Here is a 24,518-nt window from a genome sequence, read left to right as displayed (position 1 = left end):
AGGAGTGTGAAATGTGGTTCTTATGTTAAAATAACCTGTAGTGGGGAAGGGGTTAAAGGATTTACAACACGAGGATGTTGGGCCCTCACAGATTATCTACACTTTCTTCCAGTAATAATAGTCTGTTTACTTACTTAACATATGTCCTTCGAGTGACAGGAACAGAAGGAAGGTGACAAGCTTTAACAAAGTCTAATCCTCCAACAGCTAAGAGATTCAGGGAGATTTACAACCACACAGTGTGTGCTAGAATAAAATGCTATGAGCAGAAATCTATACTTCCATGGAGGCAAGCCGATCTTTGTCTGCATTCTTTCCAGCGGCCCAGACCCAGTTCACCCTACAATGTTCACAGCAGCAAGCTCTACGGAAGCAGCGGGAGAGGAGGTAAGAGGGGTCATTAGGATTAATTACATCACACCCAGGCTGCTTACAAGGGGTAGGTAGACCTCTCTCACTGATGACAGACAGCGAAAATGTCTGGACAAATTATCTTCTTGGTAGTGAATTAGCATGAAGCAGAACTGAAGCATGGATAGAGTCACTAGTGCACCGATGTTCAAATGGCCTCAATTCTGGTAGCTGTGTGCGGTAATTTTTTTTCTTTGTCTGGGAAATCCTGCAATCAGTATTTTCCTTTTTTGGCTCTTCTGAAAGATCTTTCCACATGCAACCATTTTTCGGTAATTTTTGAAAATGTGGTAAAAGCGTGGTATTTCGGCAGTATGGCCCAAAACGGTTTGACCGCAAACTTATTCGTGCGAACTTCGCTGGATCGCGTTCGCAAACTTTATGGCGGTTCGACCCGCCTCCTATACTACATCATTAGGGTCAACTTTGACCCTGTATATCACAGTCAGCAGGCACATTGTAGCCAATCAGGCTACACTCCCTCCTGGAGGCCCTCCCCCCTCCATTTAAAAGGCAGGCGTTTTACTCACTCGTGTGCCTGCAGTAATTAGAGAAGGGAGAGCTGCTGCAGACTCACATAGGGAAAACTTAGTTAGGCTCTTGTAGGCTTGTTAGCTTGCTCCTTGCTGATTCTTATTGCTAAAAAAGCACCCCTCAACAGCTCTTGTGAGAGCTAATCTTGTTCTTGTGATCTATTTTTTTCTTTTGTTTGGCCCACTTGCATTATACAGTGGGTTGCAAAAGTATTCGACCCCCTTGAAGTTTTCCACATTTTGTCACATTACTGCCACAAACATGAATCAATTTTATTGGAATTCCACATGAAAGACCAACACAAAGGGGTATACACATGAGAAGTGGAACGAAAATCATACATGATTCCAAACATTTTTTACAAATCAATAACTGCAAAGTGGGCTGTGCATAATTATTCAGCCCCCTTTGATCTGAGTGCAGTCAGTTGCCTATAGACATTGCCTGATGAGTGCTAATGACTAAATAGAGTGCACCTGTGTGTAATCTAATGCCAGTACAAATACAGCTGCTCTGTGAGGGCCTCAGAGGTTGTCTAAGAGAATATTGGGAGCAACAACACCGTGAAGTCCAAAGAACACACATGACAGGTCTATGACAGGTCAGGGATCAAGTTATTGAGAAATTTAAAGCAGGCTTAGGCTACAAAAAGATTTCCAAAGCCTTGAACATCCCATGGAGCACTGTTCAAGTGATAATTCAGAAATGGAAGGAGTATGGCACAACTGTAAACCTACCAAGACAAGGCCGTGCACCTAAACTCAAAGGCCGAACAAGGAGAGCGCTGATCAGAAATGCAGTCAAGAGGCCCATGGTGACTATGGATAAGCTGCAGAGATCTACAGCTCAGGTGGGAGACTCTGTCCATAGGACAACTATTAGTCATGCACTGTACAAAGTTGGCCTTTATGGAAGAGTGGCAAGAAGAAAGCCATTGTTAATAGAAAGCATAAGAAGTCCCGTTTGCAGTTTGCCACAAGCCATGTGGGGGACACAGCAAACATGTGGAAGAAGGTGCTCTGGTCAGATGAGACCAAAATGGAACTTTTTGGCCAAAATGCAAAACGCTATGTGTGGCAGAAAACTAACACTGCACATCATTTTGAACACACCATCCCCACTGTCAAATATGGTGGTGGCAGCATAATGCTCGGGGGTGCTTCTCTTCAGCAGGGACAGGGAAGCTGGTCAGAGTTGATGGGAAGATGGATGGAACCAAATACAGGGCAAACTTGGAAGAAAACCTCTTGGAGACTGCAAAAGACTTGAGACTGGGGCAGAGGTTCACCTTCCAGCAGGACAAGGACCCTAAACATAAAGCCAGGGCAACAATATTCCATTGTTGCCCTGGCTTTATGTTTAGGGTCCTTGTCCTGCTGGAAGGTGATTTAGGCTGGTTTCACAGTGGGACGTTACAGGCGCACGTTAGAGCAGCCTGTAACGCACCCCACCGCACAGCAATGAAAAATCAATGGGCTGTTCACAGTGCCCATGTTGCGTTACTTAGTAACGCTGCGCCATAAGACAACGTACTGCATGCAGTACTTTATAAGCAGCAGAGCCGCGTTAGACTGCTTGCACATGCTCAGTAATTTTGGGGAGGAGCGGAGAGCAGCCAGGCACATGGCTAATTAATATTCACTGCACTCAGTGAGGTGCAGTGTTTACTTCCTGGAGCGGCCGCTCTGTGTGGCGATTGGCCGGCGGGACCACGTGATGCCGCATGCGTCCAAGAGTATGCATCACGGCATCACGGACGCCAGAGTGAGCTGCAGAACACGGCTCACTCTGACGTCCACACCAGAGAGCACCAGGCGTTGCGTTAGGGGCAGGTTATGCGACCATAACGTCCCCTAAAACGCAACGTCCTGGTGTGAAACCAGCCTTAAAACAAAACATATCTATGTGTTAGAATGGCCCAGTCAAAGTCCAGATCTAAATCCAATCGAGAATCTGTGGCAAGATGTAAAAACTGCTGTTCACAAACGCTGTCCATCTAATCTGACTGAGCTAGAGCTGTTTTGCAAAGAAGAATAGGCAAGGATTTCAGTCTCTAGATGTGCAAAGCTGGTAGAGACATACCCTAAAAGACTGGCAGCTGTAATTGCAGCAAAAGGTGGTTCTACAAAGTATTGACTCAGGGGGCCGAATAATTACGCACGCCCCACTTTGCAGTTATTTATTTGTAAAAAATGTTTGGAATGATGTATGATTTTCGATCCACTTCTCACATGTACACCACTTTGTATTGGTCATTCACGTGGAATTCCAATAAAATTGATTCATGTTTGTGTCAGTAATGTGACAAAATGTGGAAAACTTCAAGGGGGCTGAATACTTTTGCAACCCACTGTATACAGCCCTGTCAGTCAGTCGCAGCTGGCCTTTGGCGCCTTGGTGGTAATTCCTACTGTGCCACTGCTAGGCCCAGCACATTCATTGACTACCTGTGTGTGTGACAGGCAGCTGCACATTTGTAATCCCATCCCAATCACTGCACCTGTTCAGTGCACCTACCTACCTACCTACGTGAGCGCACGCATTGTTAATACCACCAGTCAATGCACCTGTTCACGGTACCTGTGTGTGTGTGTGACAGGTGCACATTTGTAATACCCAGAAGCACTGCATATACCTACCTGTTGTTCAGTACACCCACCTATCCACGTGAGCGCACGCAGTGTGATATTTAATACCACCAGTCACTGTACCTGTTCACGGTACGTGTGTGTGTGTGACAGCTGCACATTTAATACCCATCACTGCATATACCTACCTGTTGTTCAGTGCACCCACCTACCTACGTGAGCGCACGCAGTGTGCTATTTAATACCACCAGTCACTGTACCTGTTCATGGTACGTGTGTGTGACATGTGCACATTTGTAACACCCATCACTGCATATACCTAGCTGTTGTTCAGTGCACCCACCTACCTACGTGAGCGCACGCAGTGTGATATTAAATACCACTGTAGTCACTGTACTTGTTCACGGTACCTGTGTGTGACAGCTGCACATTGTATTGATACCCGTCACTGCATACCTGTTCACTGCTTCTGTGTGACTGCACTTTGTATTAGTCAAGTCAGTGCATACCTTTCACTTCATCCCCCCCAATATGGGCAAAACAGGCAGAGCCAGAAGCAGGCCACCTGGCAGGTCTGTTTGAGGTCATGCTCAGTGTTCAGAAGGCGCGTGCCATCAACCCCCAAGATTGTCAGGACGTAGTTGACTATTTAACACAGAACATCTCATCTTCCTCAGCTTTCGCACGGAATCTTCCTCCTCCTGCTCTGATTCTGGCACCCCACTTACCACTCAGTCGGCCACCACCACCATAGTGCCATCACCTCAGGGCTCTGCGGTGTGGAAATTTTTTTGTGTGTCTGCCTCAGATGAGATCAATGCCATCTGTACTCTCTGCCACCAAAAATTGAGCCATGGAAAGACCAAGACCCATGTAGGGACAACTTCCTTACAAAGGTGCATGATGACAAAGCACAAACTGCAATGGGATGACAACCTGAGGAAAAGCAGCACACAAAAGCAAAGCCACACACCACAGTGGAAGATACCAGGCCGCAATTATTTCTCAAATAAGGCGATACCCAAACTGTACCGTGATGTTGAAAGGCAAGTGATGTCATTTCTGGCACACAGCATTGGGTCAAGGGTCTGCAAAACATGGTCAGGCCTGCCCGAAGACTAAGTCAGTCCTCACACACAGCATCTCTGCCTGCACACCGTGTGACTGCCTGCCCCAAGACTAAGTCGCTACCCACACAGCATCTCTGCCTGCAGTCCGTTTGACTGCCTTCTCCGCCACTACCAAGAGGGTCCAGGACTCCAGGTGGATTCCTGAATTTTTAAGGCCGCTGCTAGCAGCGGCCGCTATAATAATTTTTCTGGTGCGTGTACATGCCTGCCTAATTTTTCTGGCTGCACTGCAGCTGCAACAACAAAACAAAAGGCATGTACATGTGCCAATTCCCCTTCGTGATCATTACCTTGCCGCGGTGAAGGGGCTTGCGTATCACAATGAAGAAATGACTGCCGGCTATATGAGTGTCTCGGGGGGCACACCCACGATAATAAGGTCGTTGCTTCATTGTGGACAGACCAAATCTGATCAGCTGGACAGTCACTGTTCTGTCATTCAGCTACCTTAGCCCAGCGACCATATGGGCTGTAAAGCCGCCATCACCTGCACTCTCGTCATGGTGCGCACCAGTCCAGCATGGCCATCACTACACAAACAGCTGTTTGCAGTCACTGCATACCTTTCACTGCATCTGTGACTGCACATTGTATTATTCCTGGCAGTCAGTGCATACCTTTCACTTGAATGGATAGCAGACTTGATTCGTCTCATCATATACAGCAGGGCCTCGAAAGTCCTCCTGTATTGTTATTTTTTGTCACTACCTCGGGACTTGCATGCCATGCCTGCTGCCTTCCTTTAATGTATGGTGGTGGTAGCCGTTTCTAAGGCTCCCACTCCAGACCGGAATTGAACCAGGATTCCCCGGCCATTACCCGTGGTCACCATGCTACTGACTACTGAGAAAGTACCATCGAAAGTTTCACACAGTTGAATGAATGGCAGACTTGCCCTCCATAACACATTCTTGGCAAATGCTTTTGATTTGGTTCGTCTTGCGCTGGGTCAAGGGTCCATCTGACCACAGATGCCTGGTCTGCAAAGCACGGTCAGGGCAGGTACATTACTTATACAGCAAATGGGTCCTTCCTTGGATGTGTGGTGGTAGCCGTTTCTCAGGCTCCCACTCCGGAACGGAATCGAACCTTGGTTCCCCGGCCATTAGCCATGGTCACAATGGCAGATAGATTCTCGTTGAAGGTACTGAACAGCAAGCAGAAAAAGTAATAAAAAAAAAATAGATGTAAGCTTTAACAATGGTAGAGAAAGAACCATTGAAAGTTGATAAGGCAGTCAGACATTACCTGATATCACTGAGGAAGAGCAATCTCGCCATGGTGCGCACCAGTCCAGCACGGCCGTCACTACACAAACAGCTGTTTGCGGTGCGTTACACAGTGAGTTTGGTGAGTCAGTGTGAAGCAGTACACTAATTACACTACCTGATTGATGTATACACGTGCAAGATGTTTTAAAGCACTTTAGGCCTGCAATTTAGCATTCAATGTGATTTCTGCCCTTAATACGCCGCTGTGCGTCCAATCCAGATTTTTCCCTGGGATTTTTTGGCATCTATCCCACTCATCCATGCAAAAACTCAGATATTAGACCCCTTGAAACATCTTTTCCATCACTTTTCTGGCCAGCATAAGTGTTTCTAGTTTTCAAAGTTCGCCTCCCCATTGAAGTCTATTGCGGTTCGCGAAAGTTCACACGAACCGAACTTTTGCGGAAGTTCGCGTTCGAGATTCGCGAACCGAAAATCTGAGGTTTGAGCCATCTCTATTCAGTAGTAAGCATGCGGTAAATAATAATAGTCCTTAATTGTCTTCCATGAGTTAAGAAAGTCTTTGGCAGGTGTTTTTTTTTGGGGGGGGAGGGGGGGTGGAGGGTGCATTTGATTATGTAGCAACCTACAGAAAGTAAATAAAGTAAATATACTTTCTAGGCATCCTCTATTAAAAAAAAACCCAGTACATATTTGGAATTTTATTTCTACTATTCTTTTCTATTACACAGCCTGATTAGGAATGCCACTAAAATAGAGATAGGAATTCCACTACAAACTGCAAAATGCACACAAATTGACTTTACCGCCAGGTACAGGCAGGTCTTAAACTGATCTGTAAATTATTTGCTAACATGTCCCGTTTTCCATGAGAATTCCAATTTTCAGTAAAATAATGGAAAGTACCGCACTTTTTATGACCTGATTTACCACATTCGGTAATCTATGACTAAGGCCCCGTTCACACTTGCGGTTTTGTCAAAACCGCACCGGATGTCCGGACCGCACCGTATCCGGACCGGACCTGATCTATACGGTTCCTATCCGGATCCGGTCCGGATCCGGTCCGTTTGCATCCGGCTTCCGTGCGGTGTGAACACGGTTGCGGTCCGGATCCGGTTTCTTAAGGAGATAACAACCTGTTATTACCTGGGGTCTGGGAGGTCAGCAGAAGGGTCTGGGGTCATTGTTGGAGACAGGTGGACGTGTGGAGACCATCCGTGGATACAGAGACTGCAGTTGGGACCATGGATCCAGGCATTTTTTACTCGTATACCTGGGAATTCTCTGTTGTTCGCCTCCTCGTTATCAGACTAATCAGACATGTTGCTGCCTAGAGCTCCAGCATGAAATCGCTGCTGCCCCACCTGAACGCTGGGCCCATGTGGTCCCCATCCAAAATGCATAGGAAGTGGGGTAGAACGTCCGGTTTTTGTAGCCAGTGTGTTGTGCGCTCTCCGGTTCTCATTGGTTTCCATTGGCCGGATGGTGCAGTCCGGCTCCGCCCCGGAGACGGCTGCCGGAGGAGCCGGACCAAAAAATAGCGCATGTTGGAACGGACGCCGGAGTCCGGATCCGGTCCGGATCCGGTCCGGCTCCGGTCCGGCAGAACGGACGCATGTGAACGGACGCATAGGCTTTCATTGCTATTGCCGTGCGTCCGTTCCGTCCGTTCTGCAAGCGGTCCGGCTCCGGCACGGCGATTCCGGACGGCCACCGCTAATGTGAACCGGGCCTAAAATCTGTCAGAAATGCAAACTGCATTTACCGAATGCGGCAAATGCAGTAAATGCGGCGCCATAGACTTACATTGACTTCTGGTCCGCCAGATTGCACCGCACAGTTCCAGTATGAAAGGCCCCTACCGACTTGGTATTGCATTGCCGGCGGTAAAAACAGGGCCTGTGGTAAAACGGACACTAACCCTACCAGAATTGAGGCCAATATGTTGGAAATCGCAGCACTTCCAATATCTGCCTATCCTCATTGATTGCATTTAGGGCTTGTTCAAACTATGAGCATTTGTGTATTTTTTTAAGCCCTGAAGAATTTAGAAATCGCCCTAAAAGTGCTTGTACAATGATTCCCTATGAGAGTGTTCACATATGAGCGGTTCGATTATGATCTGCTTCCATAAGCGCTGCCTGTACCATTTTCTGAGCGCTTTGGCTCAATGGAAGGTATAGGGAAATTGCTAAGCGATTGAAAAAGCACTTTGTATAGCGATTTCCCAAGCACTTTTAAAGGGACTCTGCGCACCTCTCATGGGTATGCCTTTAAGCCAGACGACTTCCAACAAAGTCGTACTATGACCCGTCTGGAGGAGCCTCTTGCAATGGCCATGCGTGTCACTTCCTCTTCCTGCTTCATTCAGTGATGCACTTTTATAACAGAGAAGACAGGGGTGGGGGGGCGCATGCGCGGCGCGCAGGAAGACGGACGCAGCTTCATGTAGCTCCGCTCCAGCACAGCTCGTATAGCCGCAACGCGGGGTATTTAGCCCTCATCTTGAGCACAGATCTTCAGCCTCGACCCCCGCTCTCGCCGGTGTATGCCAGGGCGGAAGAAAACCGGCCCTTCACAGAGCCAGAAGTCAGTTTCAGACTATTTCCTTAGGCCGCGTGACCCCACAATGACGCACCAAGATGGCCGCGGCTATCCTACAGGCTCACAGGACTCAACCTCAGACACAGGCCCCGACTGGACCAGCTCCAAACCAGAGCGAAGTAGATCATTGACGAAGCAAGATCTTGAGGAGAGCCTGGAGCAGATGTACAGAAAGCTCGCAGGTAAATTTCAATCTGAACTGCGTAGAGTTGAAACCACATTATCACAGGAGATAGCCTCACTGGGCAGCCGCACAGACATTTTAGAGACTAAGCATGATAACTTGTTAGCCGCACATAAAGAGCTCCGTGTTGAGCACGATAATCTGAGAGAGTCAGTGGACACATTACAGTTACAGTCCGAAGATCTGGACAACCGAAACCGTAGAAACAATCTGCGGATACGCGGGCTCCCAGAATCATACCAGGAAATTATCCCACCAGTGCTGGCAATCTTTACCTCTTTGCTGCCGGACCTACCTGATACGGCTTTCACCTGCGATAGAATTCACCGGGCACTGAGGGCCCAACCAGGGCCAGAACAACCGCCCAGAGATATCATTTTATGTTTAAAGGATTTCTTGATAAAAGAACAGATCATCAAAGCAGCCAGAACCTCCACAGAGATCCGGCATGAAGATCACGTTATCCAGATATTCCAGGACATTTCGCCCATAACATTGGAAAAACGCAAAAATATGAAGCACATTACATCAGCTTTAATGAAAGCCCAAATTAAATATCGCTGGGGGTTCCCATTTAAACTCATAGTATTACATAATGGTCTAACTTATGTGGCGCAGACACCCAATGAGGGACTTAAGCTTGTACGTAAACTTGGATTGCAATGTTCCACACCTATCTCCTCTTCAGCCAAGCAAGGAAGACGACCTCTTTCTCCTATCTGGTCTCGGAAAGGCCCTTAGGACACTAAATCGCCTCCACGGTCTGCTGAAACAACCTGAACGGTGTACATTTATACTTAAATAAGATGGTATTTGCTCTGACCTAAGGGAATAGGTCTTTTCTTTTTCTATTTTAGTGACCCGAGCTTAACTTTTCTTCCGCCTTCTTATGCTAACTTTAGTTCACAATATGGCATAGCCATGCGGCTGCTGTTGGGCTGTGCACAGTGCACTGCCTCCCCCCTCAGTTCCCTGCTCGTAGTGGGACTGTTGTACCACAGGACTCTCCCCTACCAAATATGATTGGGGTTATCACCTGCGGACCTACTTGTTTATTTTTATCCATGTCTGCATTTATAGGATTTATGTTTAGTTTTTTGTGTTCTTGCTCCCTCCTGAACCAGGTTCGAAACTCCATCATTGCATGCATTAACCAGACCTCTTGTGATAGAGAAATTTATTATTACTACAGTTGTATAGTCTCATTGACTCCCAATATGGTATTCCCCCAGGTCAGATTGGATGGGGTAGTAGGGTGCGGGATTGTATGGCAGCGCCTCTCGGCTACTTTGATAGTGTACCATCAAATGCGTATTCTCTCTTATAATATCCAATGCCCCTATGTTTGATAAGCCATAACACGCAAGGCTTTAATTCGCCCTCTAAGCGCAAGAAAGCATTCAAACAGTACAAGCAGCTGAAAGCTGATGTCATATTTTTACAAGAAACACATTTCGCAACTAGTAATACCCCAAAATTTTTGGATAGAGCCTATCAACGAGCATATTTCACATCCTTCACAAATAAGACGAGAGGCGTTGCCGTGCTATTGCGTAATGGTATCTCATTTGAGGCCAAAAAAGTATATAAGGATCCAGAAAGTCGTTTCCTAATTCTGCAGGGAACTTTGGAAGGCAAAGAAGTCACACTATGCAATTTATATGCACCCCACACATCTCAGGCAACTTTCTTCAAGAATGTTTTCACCCGCTTAGAACCGTATCTTTCTAACCACTTAATAATTTCAGGTGACTTTAACTGTGTAAATAACCCATTGACAGATAGAAGCACAGCAACTGAAAACAGTAGGGTCTTTCCTAAATATTTGAACTATGTAATTAGAACTCATCAGTTGGTGGATGCTTGGAGGGCATACAATATGGGAGACAGGAGTTATTCATATTACTCACACCCTCAAAATACGTATGCAAGATTGGATTATTGCTTTCTTTCTCCCATACTGCTTGCTGGCTCTAGCTCCGCAAACATTAATACATGTGTATGGTCTGATCATCAGATAATCTCGGTTGTACTAAAAGAAATTGGAACCCCTTTTATACCGGAAAATTGGAGAATTAATGAACTTCTCTAACAGGACCCTCGTATAATAAGTGAAATACAACAAGCTCTAGAGGAATACTTCACCATTAATGATAATGGGGAAGTTTCCTCCGGCACTCTGTGGGCAGCACATAAAACTGTTATAAGAGGTAAGCTTATACAGATGGCAGCTAAAAAGAAAAAAGAGAAACTGAGTTCTATACTGAATCTTACAAAAGAACTAGACCATTTATATAGAATCCACTCCTCTACCACTGATCAGGCTACCCTACTTCTCATTAGAGAAAAGAGACACTCTCTAAACCAGTTGCTGTCAGAGGCGGCTGAAAAGGCTCTTAGGTTTTCTAAGGCCAAATTCCTACTGTATGGCAATGCCTCAAGTACAATGTTTGCAAGGAAATTGCAGCAATTTTATAAACCGCCCCATCTGTATAAGCTTCAGAACAAAAAAGGTTCAGTAGAAATTATCCCGGATAAAGTTATGGAAATCTTTGAGGATTATTATAGGAATCTCTTTACTGCCCCTCATAGACCCACAGATGAGAGAATAGACGACTGGCTAAACTCTTTGCCGATCCCCTGCCTATCAGCAGATCAGCTGGCTAGTATTAATGACCCGATTACATCTAAAGAGATTGAGGATGTAATTTCCTCACTGAAGAATGGTAAGGCCCCAGGGCCAGATGGCTTTACTAGTAGGTATTACAAGAAATTCGCTCAAATTCTTACCCCACATTTACGAACCCTTTATAACAATGTACTGAACGGTCAGAAATTCCCGGTGGAACTCACCAATGCATTTGTTTCGCTAATCCCAAAACCTAATCTCGATCACACACTTCCACAGAATTTCCGACCAATTTCATTGTTGAATAATGATGTGAAGCTTTTCTCAAAGATAATGGCCAATCGTCTATCCTCAATAATCACAAAATTAATATCACCCGCCCAATCTGGGTTTATCCCCACACGTCAAACAACAGATAACACCAGATTGGCATGTAACATCCTACAGGACTCCAAACTATTCAACCAACGATTTTTATCATTAAGTCTTGATTTGCATAAAGCATTTGACTCAGTCCTTTGGCCCTATCTAAATAGAGTACTATTAAAGATGGGTATAAGTGGCCCTTTTTTAAGTGCTGTACTGGCCCTATATGATAGCCCCCAAACAAGGTTACGGATTCCAGGGGCCCTTTCTAAACAGATCTCAATTGGCCGTGGAACGAGGCAGGGGTGCCCCCTCTCTCCCCTTTTGTTATCTCTTGCCATTCAAACAAACTCAGACATCAAAGGCTACATTAAACAAGACAAAGAATACAAAATCAGCTTATATGCAGATGATGCCTTGCTCTTCTTATCACAACCAATTACCTCTATGCCAACCCTTTTTCAAATACTGGATCCATTTAGCAATCTCTCTGGCCTAAAAGTAAACACCTCAAAGTCCCAGGCACTCCCAGTAAATTTACCACCTCAAGCAGTAAAACTATATCAAGCTAACTTTGATTTTAAGTGGGCCACCACAAGTATCTCATATCTTGGTATAAGATTAACCGCTTCCTATGACTCGCTAATTAAGGCTAATTACCTCCCCCTATTGAAGTCTATCACGCACACCCTAGAGGAATGGTCACGTTACCAGATTTCATGGCTAGGGAAATCTACTGCTCTAAAAATGGTCATCTTACCCCGCATTCTTTACTACTTTAGGGCTCTACCTCTTAACCCGGGACGCTCTTTAATAATAAAATTTCAAAAACAGTTCACCAAATTTGTTTGGGATTCCAAACCGGCCCGCTTTAAAAATATAAACCTATATAGATCCCAGTCAGATGGTGGGATAGGCCTCCCAAATCTTTGGTATTATTTTCTCGCAGCCAGATTTGCTCAAATGTTGCCCTGGTTTTCTACAGCCCCAGATACACCTTGGGTGCAGTTTGAAGCAGATTCGGTCTGCCCATATAACTTAGCCTCTATACCCGCTTTCCAACTTAAGATGAAAGCCTTTATCCAAAGCCTAAACCTTATAGTACTTGAAAATTTTGTGCTTTGGCACTTATATAGAGATAGTATGAAGCTTTGCTCTCCCAAGCCTCCGTGACTATCTTTTATAGGTCATCCCGAATTCCCTCCAGCCCTACAAGATCATTCCCAATTTGATTGGTGGATATCGAACATGATGACTGCCTCCAACCGTTTTTGGTTGGCGGATAAGTTTATCTCTTTTCAGACCTTACAGTTTGGCAGAGATTTACCCACACAAGAATATTTTAGGTATAGACAAATACGCCACTTTTTCTTGAAACATTCTAGTCCATTTGGACTTCTAAATTGCACTTTTTACGAGCATATGTACTTATCCTCTGCCCCTACAACTGGAGCTATCTCCAGATTATATTTACACATGATTGCTCATTCACATTCAAATAAAACTAAAGGAATGGAGGAATGGGAAGCAGAGCTTCAGATGAAATTTTCCCTAGAAGAATGGCATAAAATTGGAGACAATATGATGTCCTTTACTAAAACCCCCATGATTAGAGACACAATGATTAAGCTTGCCACAAGATGGTACCGAACCCCACAGAAATTGCATAGAATTTTTCCAAGCATCTCCCCACTATGTTTCAGGGGATGTAACCAAGAAGGATCTTACTTGCATTTATTCTGGGAATGCCCAGTGGTGGGTTCTATTTGGGATAAATTTAAAAACAAATTATCTAGAGCCGCTTCAACCTCTATTAATCTAGAACCCCAACACGTATTACTCCTTAAATATAATGAAAGTGTTCCCAAAAAGTGGAGGAGAATTTACTATGCGGTAATATGTGCAATTTTATGGGCAGTAGCTAGAAATTGGAAATCTCCCTCTATCCCTAATGCACAAATATTACAAAGAATTGAAGATATTAGATTAGTGGACTTCTTGTATCATACTCTACATGACACCTATCAAGTATTTCATATTAACTGGGAACCTTGGCCTCAAGGGGAACTTCTTGACCATTAGCTTTTGGGCAGCCTTGGGAGACACAATGTCATTATAATGGTGTTATCAGTGATTTTTTCTTTCTCAGAGACTGGTTTCATGCACAATTTACCAAAGATACCCTCAGGAGGGGTATAATGATGTTCATTGTTCTTTATTTGATATTCTTATTCTCACTTTGTTCTCTTATAATTAAGCTATGCACTCTTTGGACAATCCGCACATGTAATGTACCCTTTGTTGTAGACATAGGCCTTTAAAGGTCAGTTTATTGATGTAAATGTCATTATGATTCCTTTTTTATGACAATAAAACGAAGTGAAAAGAAGACAGGGGTGACCCGGAAGTTATAACATAGCCAAGATGGCAGCCGTGATTTTTATATTGAAATCGAATGAAAACTATTTGGTGTAGAACGGTGATTCAGGCATCAAATAAAAGAGGAGAGCGCAAGCTACAGAAAGGTATGCATCTTTAAGTACTTTGCAGTACTGGTCGGAGGCATACCCATGAGAGGTGCTTTGAGTCCTGTTAAGAATGAATACATTGGGCTCGATTCACAAAAGGGTGCTTGCTCAGTTAGCACACCTAAAAGGGGCGTGCTAACTAACAAACAACATAACATTTGTATTGCACTTTTCTCCTGGCGGGCTCAAAGCACCAGAGCTGCAGCCACAAGGACGTGTTCTATAGGCAGTACAGTAGCAATGTTAAGGAGACTGAATAGGTGCTGGCTTACTAAACAGGCAGAGCCGAGATTTGAACCCAAGTCTCCTGTGTCAGAGGCAGAGCCCTTAACCATTACACTATCCAGCCTAGAGTGCTAAGCAGTTAGCACGCCTAAAGCTTTTATTGATCACGCGCACTGTGCAACTTTTATTTAGGCACACCCAGTGCGACATTTTGGCTCGCTACGGGCAGCGCGAAACTTTGTGCGCCCTAAAGGGCTTAAGGCGTGCTAAGGATTTAGGCGTGCTAACTAAGTTAGCACACTTTTGTGAATCAAGCCTATTTTATTTATTCTTTTTCTGGGTCACTGACGTCAGGGAGTGAAAATCTCAATCGCTCATTAAAAGCGCTTAGAAAGGCCCTTTATACAAAATGGCCCAATGCTCTGAAAACGGGGATCGATTGAAAAAAATCGGGCACAAAAACGCTCAGCGCTTGCGATCGCGCTTGCAATTTATAATGTGAACAAAGCCTTGCACAATTACTACTAGTAAGAGTTCCCATTGCAACTATGGGCAGCCTGAGCCTGACGCATGCTGATATGGAAGAGCAGATGGTGCACACTTTTTGTATTCACCTTTGTCAGTGTGACAGTTGACTTAGAATACACCTTTGATTAGAACGTTTTGTTTAAGAAAAAAAAAAAAAAAACACAAGACTTAACCTCCTTGGCGGTATGAAAAATACCGCCAGGAGGGAGCGCAGCAGTTTTTTTAAAAAAATTTTTTTTTTTAATCATGTAGCGAGCCGAGGGCTCGCTACATGATAGCCGCTGCTGAGCAGCATCCCCCCGCCCGCTTCGATCGCCTTCGGCGATCTCCGATCAGGAAATCCCGTTCATAGAACGGGATTTCCTGGAGGGCTTCCCCCGTCGCCATGGCGACGGGGCGGGATGACGTCACCGACGTCACTGACGTCGGGACGTCATTGGGAGTCCCGGGCCACCCCTCGGCGCTGCCTGGCACTGATTGGCCAGGCAGCGCTGGGGTCTGGGGGGGGGGGGCCGCGCGCCGCAGCAAATAGCGGCAATCGGGCGGGGGCCGGCGGCGATCAGAGTGCTGGCGCAGCTAGCAAAGTGCTAGCTGCGTCCAGCAAAAAAAAAATTATGAAAATCGGCCCAGCAGGGCCTGAGCGGCACCCTCCGGCGGCTTACCCCGTGTCACACACGGGGTTACCGCCAGGGAGGTTAAAGAAAACCTGTACTGAAAAAAAGTTCCCCTGGGGGGTACTCACCTCAGTAGGGGGAAGCCTCTGGACCCTATTGAGGCTTCCCCCATCCTCCTGTGTCCCACGGCAGTCTCGCTGCAGCCCACGGAACGCACAGGCGACAATTTGTCACACTGTGCAATATTTACCTTTTCTGGCTCCAGCGGGGCCTATCTCCGTGGGAAGAGCGGATACTGCGCCTGCACTGGAGCCCGGGATGTAAATATTTACATCGCCGCCGCTCCGGGAGGATTTTTGCCACCGCCGTGGGACCGAGGAGGACGGGGGAAGCCTCAATAGGATCCGGAGGTTTCCCCCACCCGAGGTGAGTAACCCTCAGGGGAGTTTTTTTCATTACATATTTTCTTTAAGGGCTAGCGTTCTATTTCTGAAAACCTTTGCAGAAAAAAACAAGCTGGTATGGCAATACAGCCGCTGTCTGTTTACAATAGTTTCATCTTCTCATAGAAGGGAACTTACAGGCGTACGCATGAGTGCGTAGGCTGAATGACAGCTCACCCTGCTGCCGCTTAAAGGAAAACTTAATTAAAAAATAAAAAATGATATTTACTCACCCGGGGTATCCCTCAGCCCCCCGAAGCTGGATGGTGCCCTCGCAGCCCCGCTGTACTGGGGACACACGGCTGTCCCCAGTACAGCGCTGCAGCTGATCGCAGCGCTGTACATGGTAATTAGATGGCGATCGCCGCTCAGATACTGAAGGTGGGGCGGAGCCTGCGCGTGATCTCCTGCAGTAGCCGGCTCCAGGACCTGACGCCAATTGGCATTAGGTGGTCCTGGGGCTGCCGCCGTGTTCACGCCAGTTGGCGTGACGCGGTCGTTAGGTAGTTAAGAACATTGGAATGCAGCTTAAAGCACACCAAAGCACCACCAGTACTACATACACAATATGGAGCCTGCATTGCACAATGCCGTCTTTTTTATCCACTCTACAACCGCATAACACAAATTGACTAACACAGAGTGGGTCACTGAGGACCGCTTAATACAGATCTGCATGAAGTCTGGTAGGCGGAGAATAGCAGCGAATGTGCGCGCATTCACGCTGAGTAACAGAGCTCTGCAAAAATATCAGCCTGCCTGTCCGCATTTGCATTTGCCAGACTGGGAAAGGAATGACATAAAGCTCGGTTGGTGCCAAGAAAAGGACAGCACATTCCTGAGGCCCCGTTAATCAGTTGGTGTGCGTTAGTACGCGTTGGTACGTGTTAGTGCGTGTTGGTACGCGGTTTTCCATAGCAGTGCATTGGGAGGAAGATTTCAGTTAAAACGCGTTGAGTGTAAAAGAGGCCATAGGGAAACATGGGCTTTACTTTGAAAATCAGTTTTCTTTCAGTTATAACTGAGAGCAACTGATTAATTGTAAAAGGGCCCTTCAGTGTGCTAAGTTGTACAAATGTGCAGCAAACAGTTAAAGCTGCAGTGGCCTCAATTCACTAAGCTTTATCAAACACTTTATCAAATGTTTGATAATTTTCCTCAGGGGTAAAAACTAATTTTGAATTCACTAAGGTGTTATAGATTTATTGATCATTTCATCGATAAAACATTCGATAAATCTATAACACCTTAGTGAATTCAAAATTAGACTTTACCCATGAGGTAAATTATCAAACGTTTTATAAAGTGTTTGATAAAGCTCTGTGAATTGAGGCCAGTGAGTCTAATTGATAAAAATGTCCAGGTCACTAGGGGCGTGTAAGCCCATGACCAGCCAACATGTAAAAATGCATGCAGTGCTGATACAAAAAAATGCACGTGTAGGCCAGAATAAAGATGGACAATAGCATTGTAATGCTATGCCCCCATTATATTGCAAGGCCAAATCTTTAATTTATGCTGCATCTGTGACCAAAAAATGGGAGTTTTTAACCCCCCCCCCCCCCCCCCCCCCAAAAAAAAACATGACATTGTACATATGGGCAACACAATTTAATAACTAAATTACAAAAAAAAAAATGTAAAAATTAAGGAACACATATAAACAACACATATAAACAAATAACACATATAAACACATATAAACAAGTAACACTTACTTGCCCAGTCGCAAACTAGTATCAGAATCAGAATCACTTTTATTCGCCGAGTGCGCTGTTGGCGCCCCCGGAATTGGTTATGGTACACATGGCAAGGCAGAGAGCAAAAAGACATAGGACCTACAAACATTCATACATACATACAGGCATAGCAGTTAAAAAGCATTGCGTCGGTGCAGAGTCAATGTTGGCGACTGGGGAACTGAGTTGTACACGGACTAAGCTGTAGAGGCCCGGATGGGAGGAGTGTTCAGTAGGAGGACTGCCTAGGGGAAAAAGGTGTTTCTTCACCTCGTGGTTCTTGAACGGACTAGTCTGAAGCGGCGGCCCGATTGGAGGGGCTCAAAGAAGTGGCTTCCTGGGTGGGAGGGGTCTTGGGAGATCCTGCCGGCTCTTTTCATCCTTCTGCCTGTGTGGAGGAGGTCGAGAGGGGGCAGAGGTGTGCCAATGATCTTCTCCGCGGCGCTAATTACTCTCTGAAGTTTATACCTGTCCCTGGCGTTAGCTCCCGAATACCAGACAATGATGGAGGAGCAGAGGATGGACTTAACTGTAGCGGAGTAGAAACTGGTGAGCATATCACGCGGGATGCCAAATTTCTTCAGCTGACGCAGAAAAAACAGCCTCATCTGAGCATTCTTCTGAATTCTGGTGGAGTTTCGCCATTCTTGGGTCACTAGTTATGGTGGTGCCCAGGAGCCGAACACTTGGTGCCTGGTGACTTCAGTCTCTCCGATGAGGACTGGTGGAAGGGCAGGAGGGTGTTTTCTGAAGTCCACAATTAATTCGACGGTCTTGGATGCGTTGAGGACGAGATTGTTTTGCTAGTATGAAGCTGGTGCTGATGAGCAAAGCAATAATAGGCCACAAACAGCTGACAAATGTTAAGGAAGCCCAACTAATGAAAATACTTGCATCATTGCATTTTGTGCGCGTAATAGTCTACGTGCTCTAAGTCATTTATAAAGCGCACTGTGTATCCCCGATGCGCACTAAGGAGTTATACCACGTGATGTGTGTTTTTCCCGCCCGCTGTGACAGTTTAGTGCACGTAAAGTTTTAGCTCTATAGTGTTATGCATTAGCACAGTTTAGTGAATCAACCCCAATGCATTTTCACAAAACTTTTCTCAAAATCGAAAAGGCCATTTTTGATGCGAAAATGACTCATGCAACACTGCCGGAACCCCAAATTTCCTTCCTATATCGTCTAGCATAGATCGTAGTCTAGGACCAATTTAGGGGGAAGCCAATTAACTTATCTGTATGTTTTTGGAATGTGGGAGGAAAACAGAGTACCCAGAGGAAACACACACAGACACGGGGAGAACATACAAACTCCTTGTAGATGTTTACCTGTCTGGGATTTGAACCAGGGACCCAATGCTGCAAGGCTAGAGCGCTAACCACTACGCCACCGTGCTGCCAATCAATGACCAATATTACCACCTCCATTTAGTATGAAGGCTTACCTACACAATCTGCTCATAGTATTCAATATCTGTTGACCCTTAAACTACATGGAGGTGGAAAAATTGGTTAGTGATTGGCCAATCATAATTGAAAATGTGTACCAGGCTTTAGGGTGCATACACATATCCAATTTTGATGTGCCAATGATTGGCCAATTTTAACACTTCCATGTAGTATGAGAGCGGTCCTCTACAATCTATTCACAGCATTCTAGATCTGTTAGCCCTCATATAACATGGACATAGTAAAATTGGCCATTCATTGACCAATTAAAATTGATGGTATGTACCAGGCTTTAGGATATCATACACTGAATTGATTTCTCTTCAATATCACAATCTATTGGATTTTTCAGTGAAAACTACTGTTGAATCAAATTTGCATAGTTAAAGTAAATTCATACAATGGATTTAGATTAGACATCAGACTATGCAAAATAGGAACCTTTGACAGTCAGCCTACTGGGCCAATCAAAGTGCAGGAATATCGTTCTTTGAAGCTACTGGACCCACCAGGCTTCCGAGCGGGTTCAGTGGAGCACTCGTTAAGTTTAACAAATCGCTCGTTAAAGTAGCAATAGAGAGCGTAATTTAGCAGCGCAAGCTATGACAGCACAGCGTGCGCTGAGAATTATTAGCAAGTGCTGTTGTCATTAAGCTACGCTGCTGTAGCAGTGAATCAACAGGCGCTCCTCACTCCATGCTGCAGGAAGATAAGACACTGTGGGCCATATGCAATTCACTCATAAGTTTCTTTTAGGTGATATTTTTAAACCTTAGCAATAAAATCCCTTTTTAGACACTTGCAAGAAAGAAAATACTTACACATTACGTTTCACTTACTTTTTAGTACTTTTTCAATTGTAGAGTGCTAAAAAGTTATTTTAAAGGGACACTTAAGTCAAACCAAAAAAATTAGTTTTTCTCACCTGGGGCTTCCAATATCCCCCTGCAGCTGTCCGGTGCCCTCGCCGTCTCCCTCTGATCCTCCTGACCCCGCCGGCAGCCACTTCCTGTTTCGGTGACAGGAGCTGACAGGCTGGGGACGCGAGTGATTCTTCGCGTTCCTGGCCACAATAGCGCCATCTATGCTGCTATAGCATATATCATATGCCATATAGTAGCATAGAGGGTGCTAATGTGTCTAGGAACGCGAAGAATCACTCGCCTCCCCAGCCTGTCAGCTCCTGTCACCGAAACAGGAAGTGGCTGCTGGCGGGGCCAGGAGGATCTTAGGGAGACGGCGAGGGTACCGGACAGCTGCAGGGGGCTATTGGAAGCCCTAGGTGAGTAAAACTCATTTTTTTTGTTTGACTTAAGTGTCCCTTTAAGCAGAAGATAAAAAATTATCTCCTAGGAGAAAACTTAGGAGAAAAAGTGAATTGCATATAGCCCTGTGGCCCATATGCAATTCCCTTTGTCTCTTGAGTTATCTCCTAGGAGATAATTTTTTATCTTCTCTGTAAAATAACTTTTCCGCATTTTACAATGACAAAGGTACCCAAAAATTGGTGAAAAATTGTGAAATGAAATGACAATACGTGAAAATATCACCTAGGAGAAAACTTAGGAGAAAAGGTGAATTGCATATGGGCCTGTGTTATTAACCTGAGGAAGCGGGTGATTCCCAAGAAACGTGTCATTCGTATTGATGTCCAATAAATTTACTCTTAAACCTCCATATTAATGTAAGATTGTTTCTTATCAACACCAACATTGTCTTCTTACACTCACATTGGGGCGCTACCCCCCTCCCAGTATAGCATAGTAGTGTGTTACTAATAATTGGGCAGAGCAAACAAGGCTTGATTACCTTTTTGATTTTGATTTTCTTGTACAGGGAGAAAGAGATACGTCTGCAGATTCAGCTAGAGCTTACCTGCCAGAGGCAACGTGATGCCCACACACGGAATCAGGAATTACTGAGAGATTTCAGACGGCTTGAGGAAGAACTGTCTCTTCTAACTGCAAGGACTGACAGCTTCAGGAGAAAGCAGGTTTCTTTCTCTTTTACTGTTATACTCGTACTTGTGTTCACTAGAGATATCAAAGGGGGCTTTTGTGTGTTTGTTTGTTTGCTTGTTTCTTTTTAACCATTTTACGACTGCTCCACGCCAATGGGCGTGGAGGCCACAGCAGCCCGCCGATTGGCGCAAGATCCATGGGGCAGAGTTTGCAGGGGATCGCGCGTGCCACTGTGCGCCCATCCCCGCTCTGATGGCGGAGCTCCCCTCTGCCTTCAGTCTCCCAGCGGCGATCGCTGCTAGGAGACTTAGACAGCGAGACCGCCGTCTATTTACTCGGTACAGCATTGCGATCTAAGGCAGCGCTGTACAGGGGACAACCGTGTCACTCGGTTGTCCCCTCTGGTGGCACAAAAGTGATCTGCTGTGATAGGCTGAAGCCTATCACAGCCGATCGCGCTGATTGGCTGGCGGGGGCAGGGAGGGCTAGGGAAATAATTAATAAAGAAATGAGGTACATTTATTAAGAAAATAATAAAATCAATATTTATAACAAATAAATAAACAAAGCTGGGGGTGATCAGACGCCACCAACAGAAAGCTCTGTTGGTGGGGAGAAAAAGGGGGGGGGGGAATCACTTGTGTGCTGAGTTGTGCAGCCCTGCCAGCTGCAGTGGCCTATTTCTTTAAAAATGGCCTGATCTTTAGGGGGGTTTAAAACTGCGGTCCTCAAGTGGTTAAAGAGGAACTTAACATGAATGGAATAAGACATTTCAAGACTGCCAACTTTCTTGTGACCACTCAATGAGGTCGATTTACTGGTTTACAGTAAAACTTCCGTACGCAGACAGCGCATGGCAATTTTGCTGGTACAAATGCCATTCATGCATTGAGTGGGGCTTTATTTCATTGAGCGCATTACATGCTCTGGTATTCGATTGTGCTATGCATTTCAAGTGCATGCTATGCACTTCAAATGCATAGTGCACTTCATATACATAGTGCGGTTGGGGGTCCCGACTACTTGCTATGCTTCTGGGGGGAGAATGGGCAGCCCTACTAGTGCCCTCACCACCAGAGAAAGCACCACTACTACCCGAATTAAATGCAAAAACACATGGAAAGGCAATGCTAACTCATCCAGCAGCACCTGCAATTAATCTAGTCTGCAGAGCACAGCCAGTCAGCCTATTGAAAGACACTGTATGTGTCCGAATCTGCAGTACCGATGTATGCATGGGCTGAACCGTATACACTGTCTCCCCTATGCTTTCACATTGTAATGTGTCAGCAGGGGCGGCCAGCCTCCAGGCCCCAATCCTAATGTGACCTGAGAGTTGCATTACCCATACAATGTTTAAAGCTTCAGGCCAGTTTTACACCTGGCCATAGCATTGCGGAGAGTTGCTCTACCCCCTTTCACATCGCAATGCAGAAAACGTCATTCATATGACCCTGCGGCAGAGTGAGTACACCGACAGGGTCATATGCATAGCGCCATCAACCTTTCCCCCACGCAAGCCCGTCGCCGCCCCTCACCCAGTGACATACCCACTGCTGGACAGGACGTATGTCACTGGGATTCCTGGGTTTCCCCATTATATTCATGTCAGTTGGCACGTGTGCGCCACACCGTTGCCTACATATTTACACAGGGGCGTAAATGGAATTCCCCGGGCCCCCTGCAAAAATTTGGATGAAGCACACTCCCCCCCCCCGGGCCCGCTTAGGGACGTTTTGGAGGGGCGGAGGGGTCGCAGCATGAGGAGAGAGCATGGCCACACATCAGCGGTGAGGGGGGCTCTCCTCTCCAGCATCTCTCAGTGGCAGCAGAGTGGGCAGGAACACATACCTCCATCCACTGCGGAGGTCCAATCTCAAAGTACCTCATGTTTAATTAGGAAGTAGCGTCAGACACTTAGAGAGAGGAACCTCTGGTGGTGGAACGCACAAAGGTATGTGTTCCTGCCCGCCTCCTGCTGCCGCTGATTGATGCTGAGGGGTGCGCTGAGGGGAGAGCCCGAGGTGAGAGAGGGGGACTGTCCCCCCTCCCCACCAATGTGTGCCCATGCTCTCTCCTTATGCTGCAACCCCTCCTGCCCCCCAAAACGGCCCTTAGCTGGCCCAAGAGGGGCCCCGGCCCCGCCCTCCCCCCACGGTGCAGGGGCTGCAGCCCATATTGTTGAGCCACTGTAATTATATTATCTGTGTCGCCCATTGACTATCATTACTTCTGAGGCCGCTGCCTCGCTGCAGAGGTTGGACAGTAACGCACTGTTCACTTTGCGGCAGCTCGGTGGCCAATTGGTAACTTTCTGTGCAACGTGACGAAACGCAATAAGTATGCTAGGCCCCATTACCTTGCATTGCCGTTGCGTTACCCTTCGGTAAAACAGTAACACAACGCAGGTTTGCAAGGCAAGTGTAAAAGGAGCCCCAAACACAGGTGAGTCTGGACGCTACACCTCAGCGGGTAGAGTGGGCAGCCCTCCTAGTGCCCTCACCACCAGAGAAAGCACTCACCACCATAAATGCATTTAGTTCTAGGAAGGTTTGCAGTTGCTGCTAGGTAAGTTGGCATCGCCTTTCCATGTGTGTTTTTGCAGAATTTGTGCAGCCAGGACCTCAATATCCCATGCCCATTAAACTGCAGCTATATCAGATTATGATATACTGTTAGTTTTCTGTGTTATGCTGGGGATACACGGTACGTTTCTGTACCATGTATCGACCAGCTGATAATATTCAGCTGGCCCGATCATGCCGCTCGACCCGCGCCCGCTCGATTGCTGCTGGCAGACAACGGCAGGGAATCGAGCGGTGATAAGGAAGCGCCGGCGGGGACGAGCGGCAATGGATCCGCGCGGACGAGCGGGGATGCACCGGCATCGAGCCGCTGGCTCAATCCGGAGCATAAATTGTGCCGTGTATGCCCGGCATAAGAGATATACAGTAGATGGCAGTGGTTTTGCATTTCAGCAGATAGGTTTTTGAGTTTCTAATCTCTTTCTTGTTAATCTATTTTAAGTTTTCTTCTGTAGGAGAACTACAAGAAGCAGCTGCACACCTTTATATCAGCACCTTCACAACTTGATGCACATAATAATGCGGCAACCACAGTGGATCGCAGTTACGCTATGCAATTTTATTATGTTCCTGAAGCATGTGGCGCTTATGATCCCGGCCACATCTCAGCATCCATGGGTCATGTGAACCAAGCCCCTGCCCGGCCTGGTCTGTGTACAAATCATCACTGCAGAGTACAACAAGGTAAACTGACACTGCAGAGGTTCTGTGATTCTATTGGATGTCATCTCAAGAGTTTGTATGGTTATATGTAAAAACA

General features: G+C 46.1%; 1 protein-coding gene across 10 annotated transcripts in view; it reads left to right on the top strand.

Annotated features, from left to right (window-relative positions):
* Positions 1-226: 226 nt before the first annotated feature.
* Positions 227-24,518, top strand: part of LOC137538056 (protein starmaker-like) — a 131,650-nt gene continuing 107,358 nt past the window's right edge. For all 10 annotated transcript variants that reach the window (XR_011024679.1, XM_068260018.1, XM_068260020.1 and 7 more), the window contains exons 1-3: positions 227-387; positions 21,049-21,205; positions 24,214-24,442. Coding sequence is in view for 9 of the 10 variants with exons in the window: in XM_068260018.1 (XP_068116119.1) it covers positions 284-387; positions 21,049-21,205; positions 24,214-24,442 (490 nt within the window). In the remaining variant the exon portion in view is untranslated. The remainder of the gene's footprint in view (positions 388-21,048; positions 21,206-24,213; positions 24,443-24,518) is intronic.

Source organism: Hyperolius riggenbachi, chromosome 11 (genome assembly GCF_040937935.1).
Source record: "Hyperolius riggenbachi isolate aHypRig1 chromosome 11, aHypRig1.pri, whole genome shotgun sequence".
Lineage (NCBI taxonomy): Eukaryota > Metazoa > Chordata > Amphibia > Anura > Hyperoliidae > Hyperolius > Hyperolius riggenbachi.
This window is presented reverse-complemented; position numbering and strand designations above follow the sequence as displayed.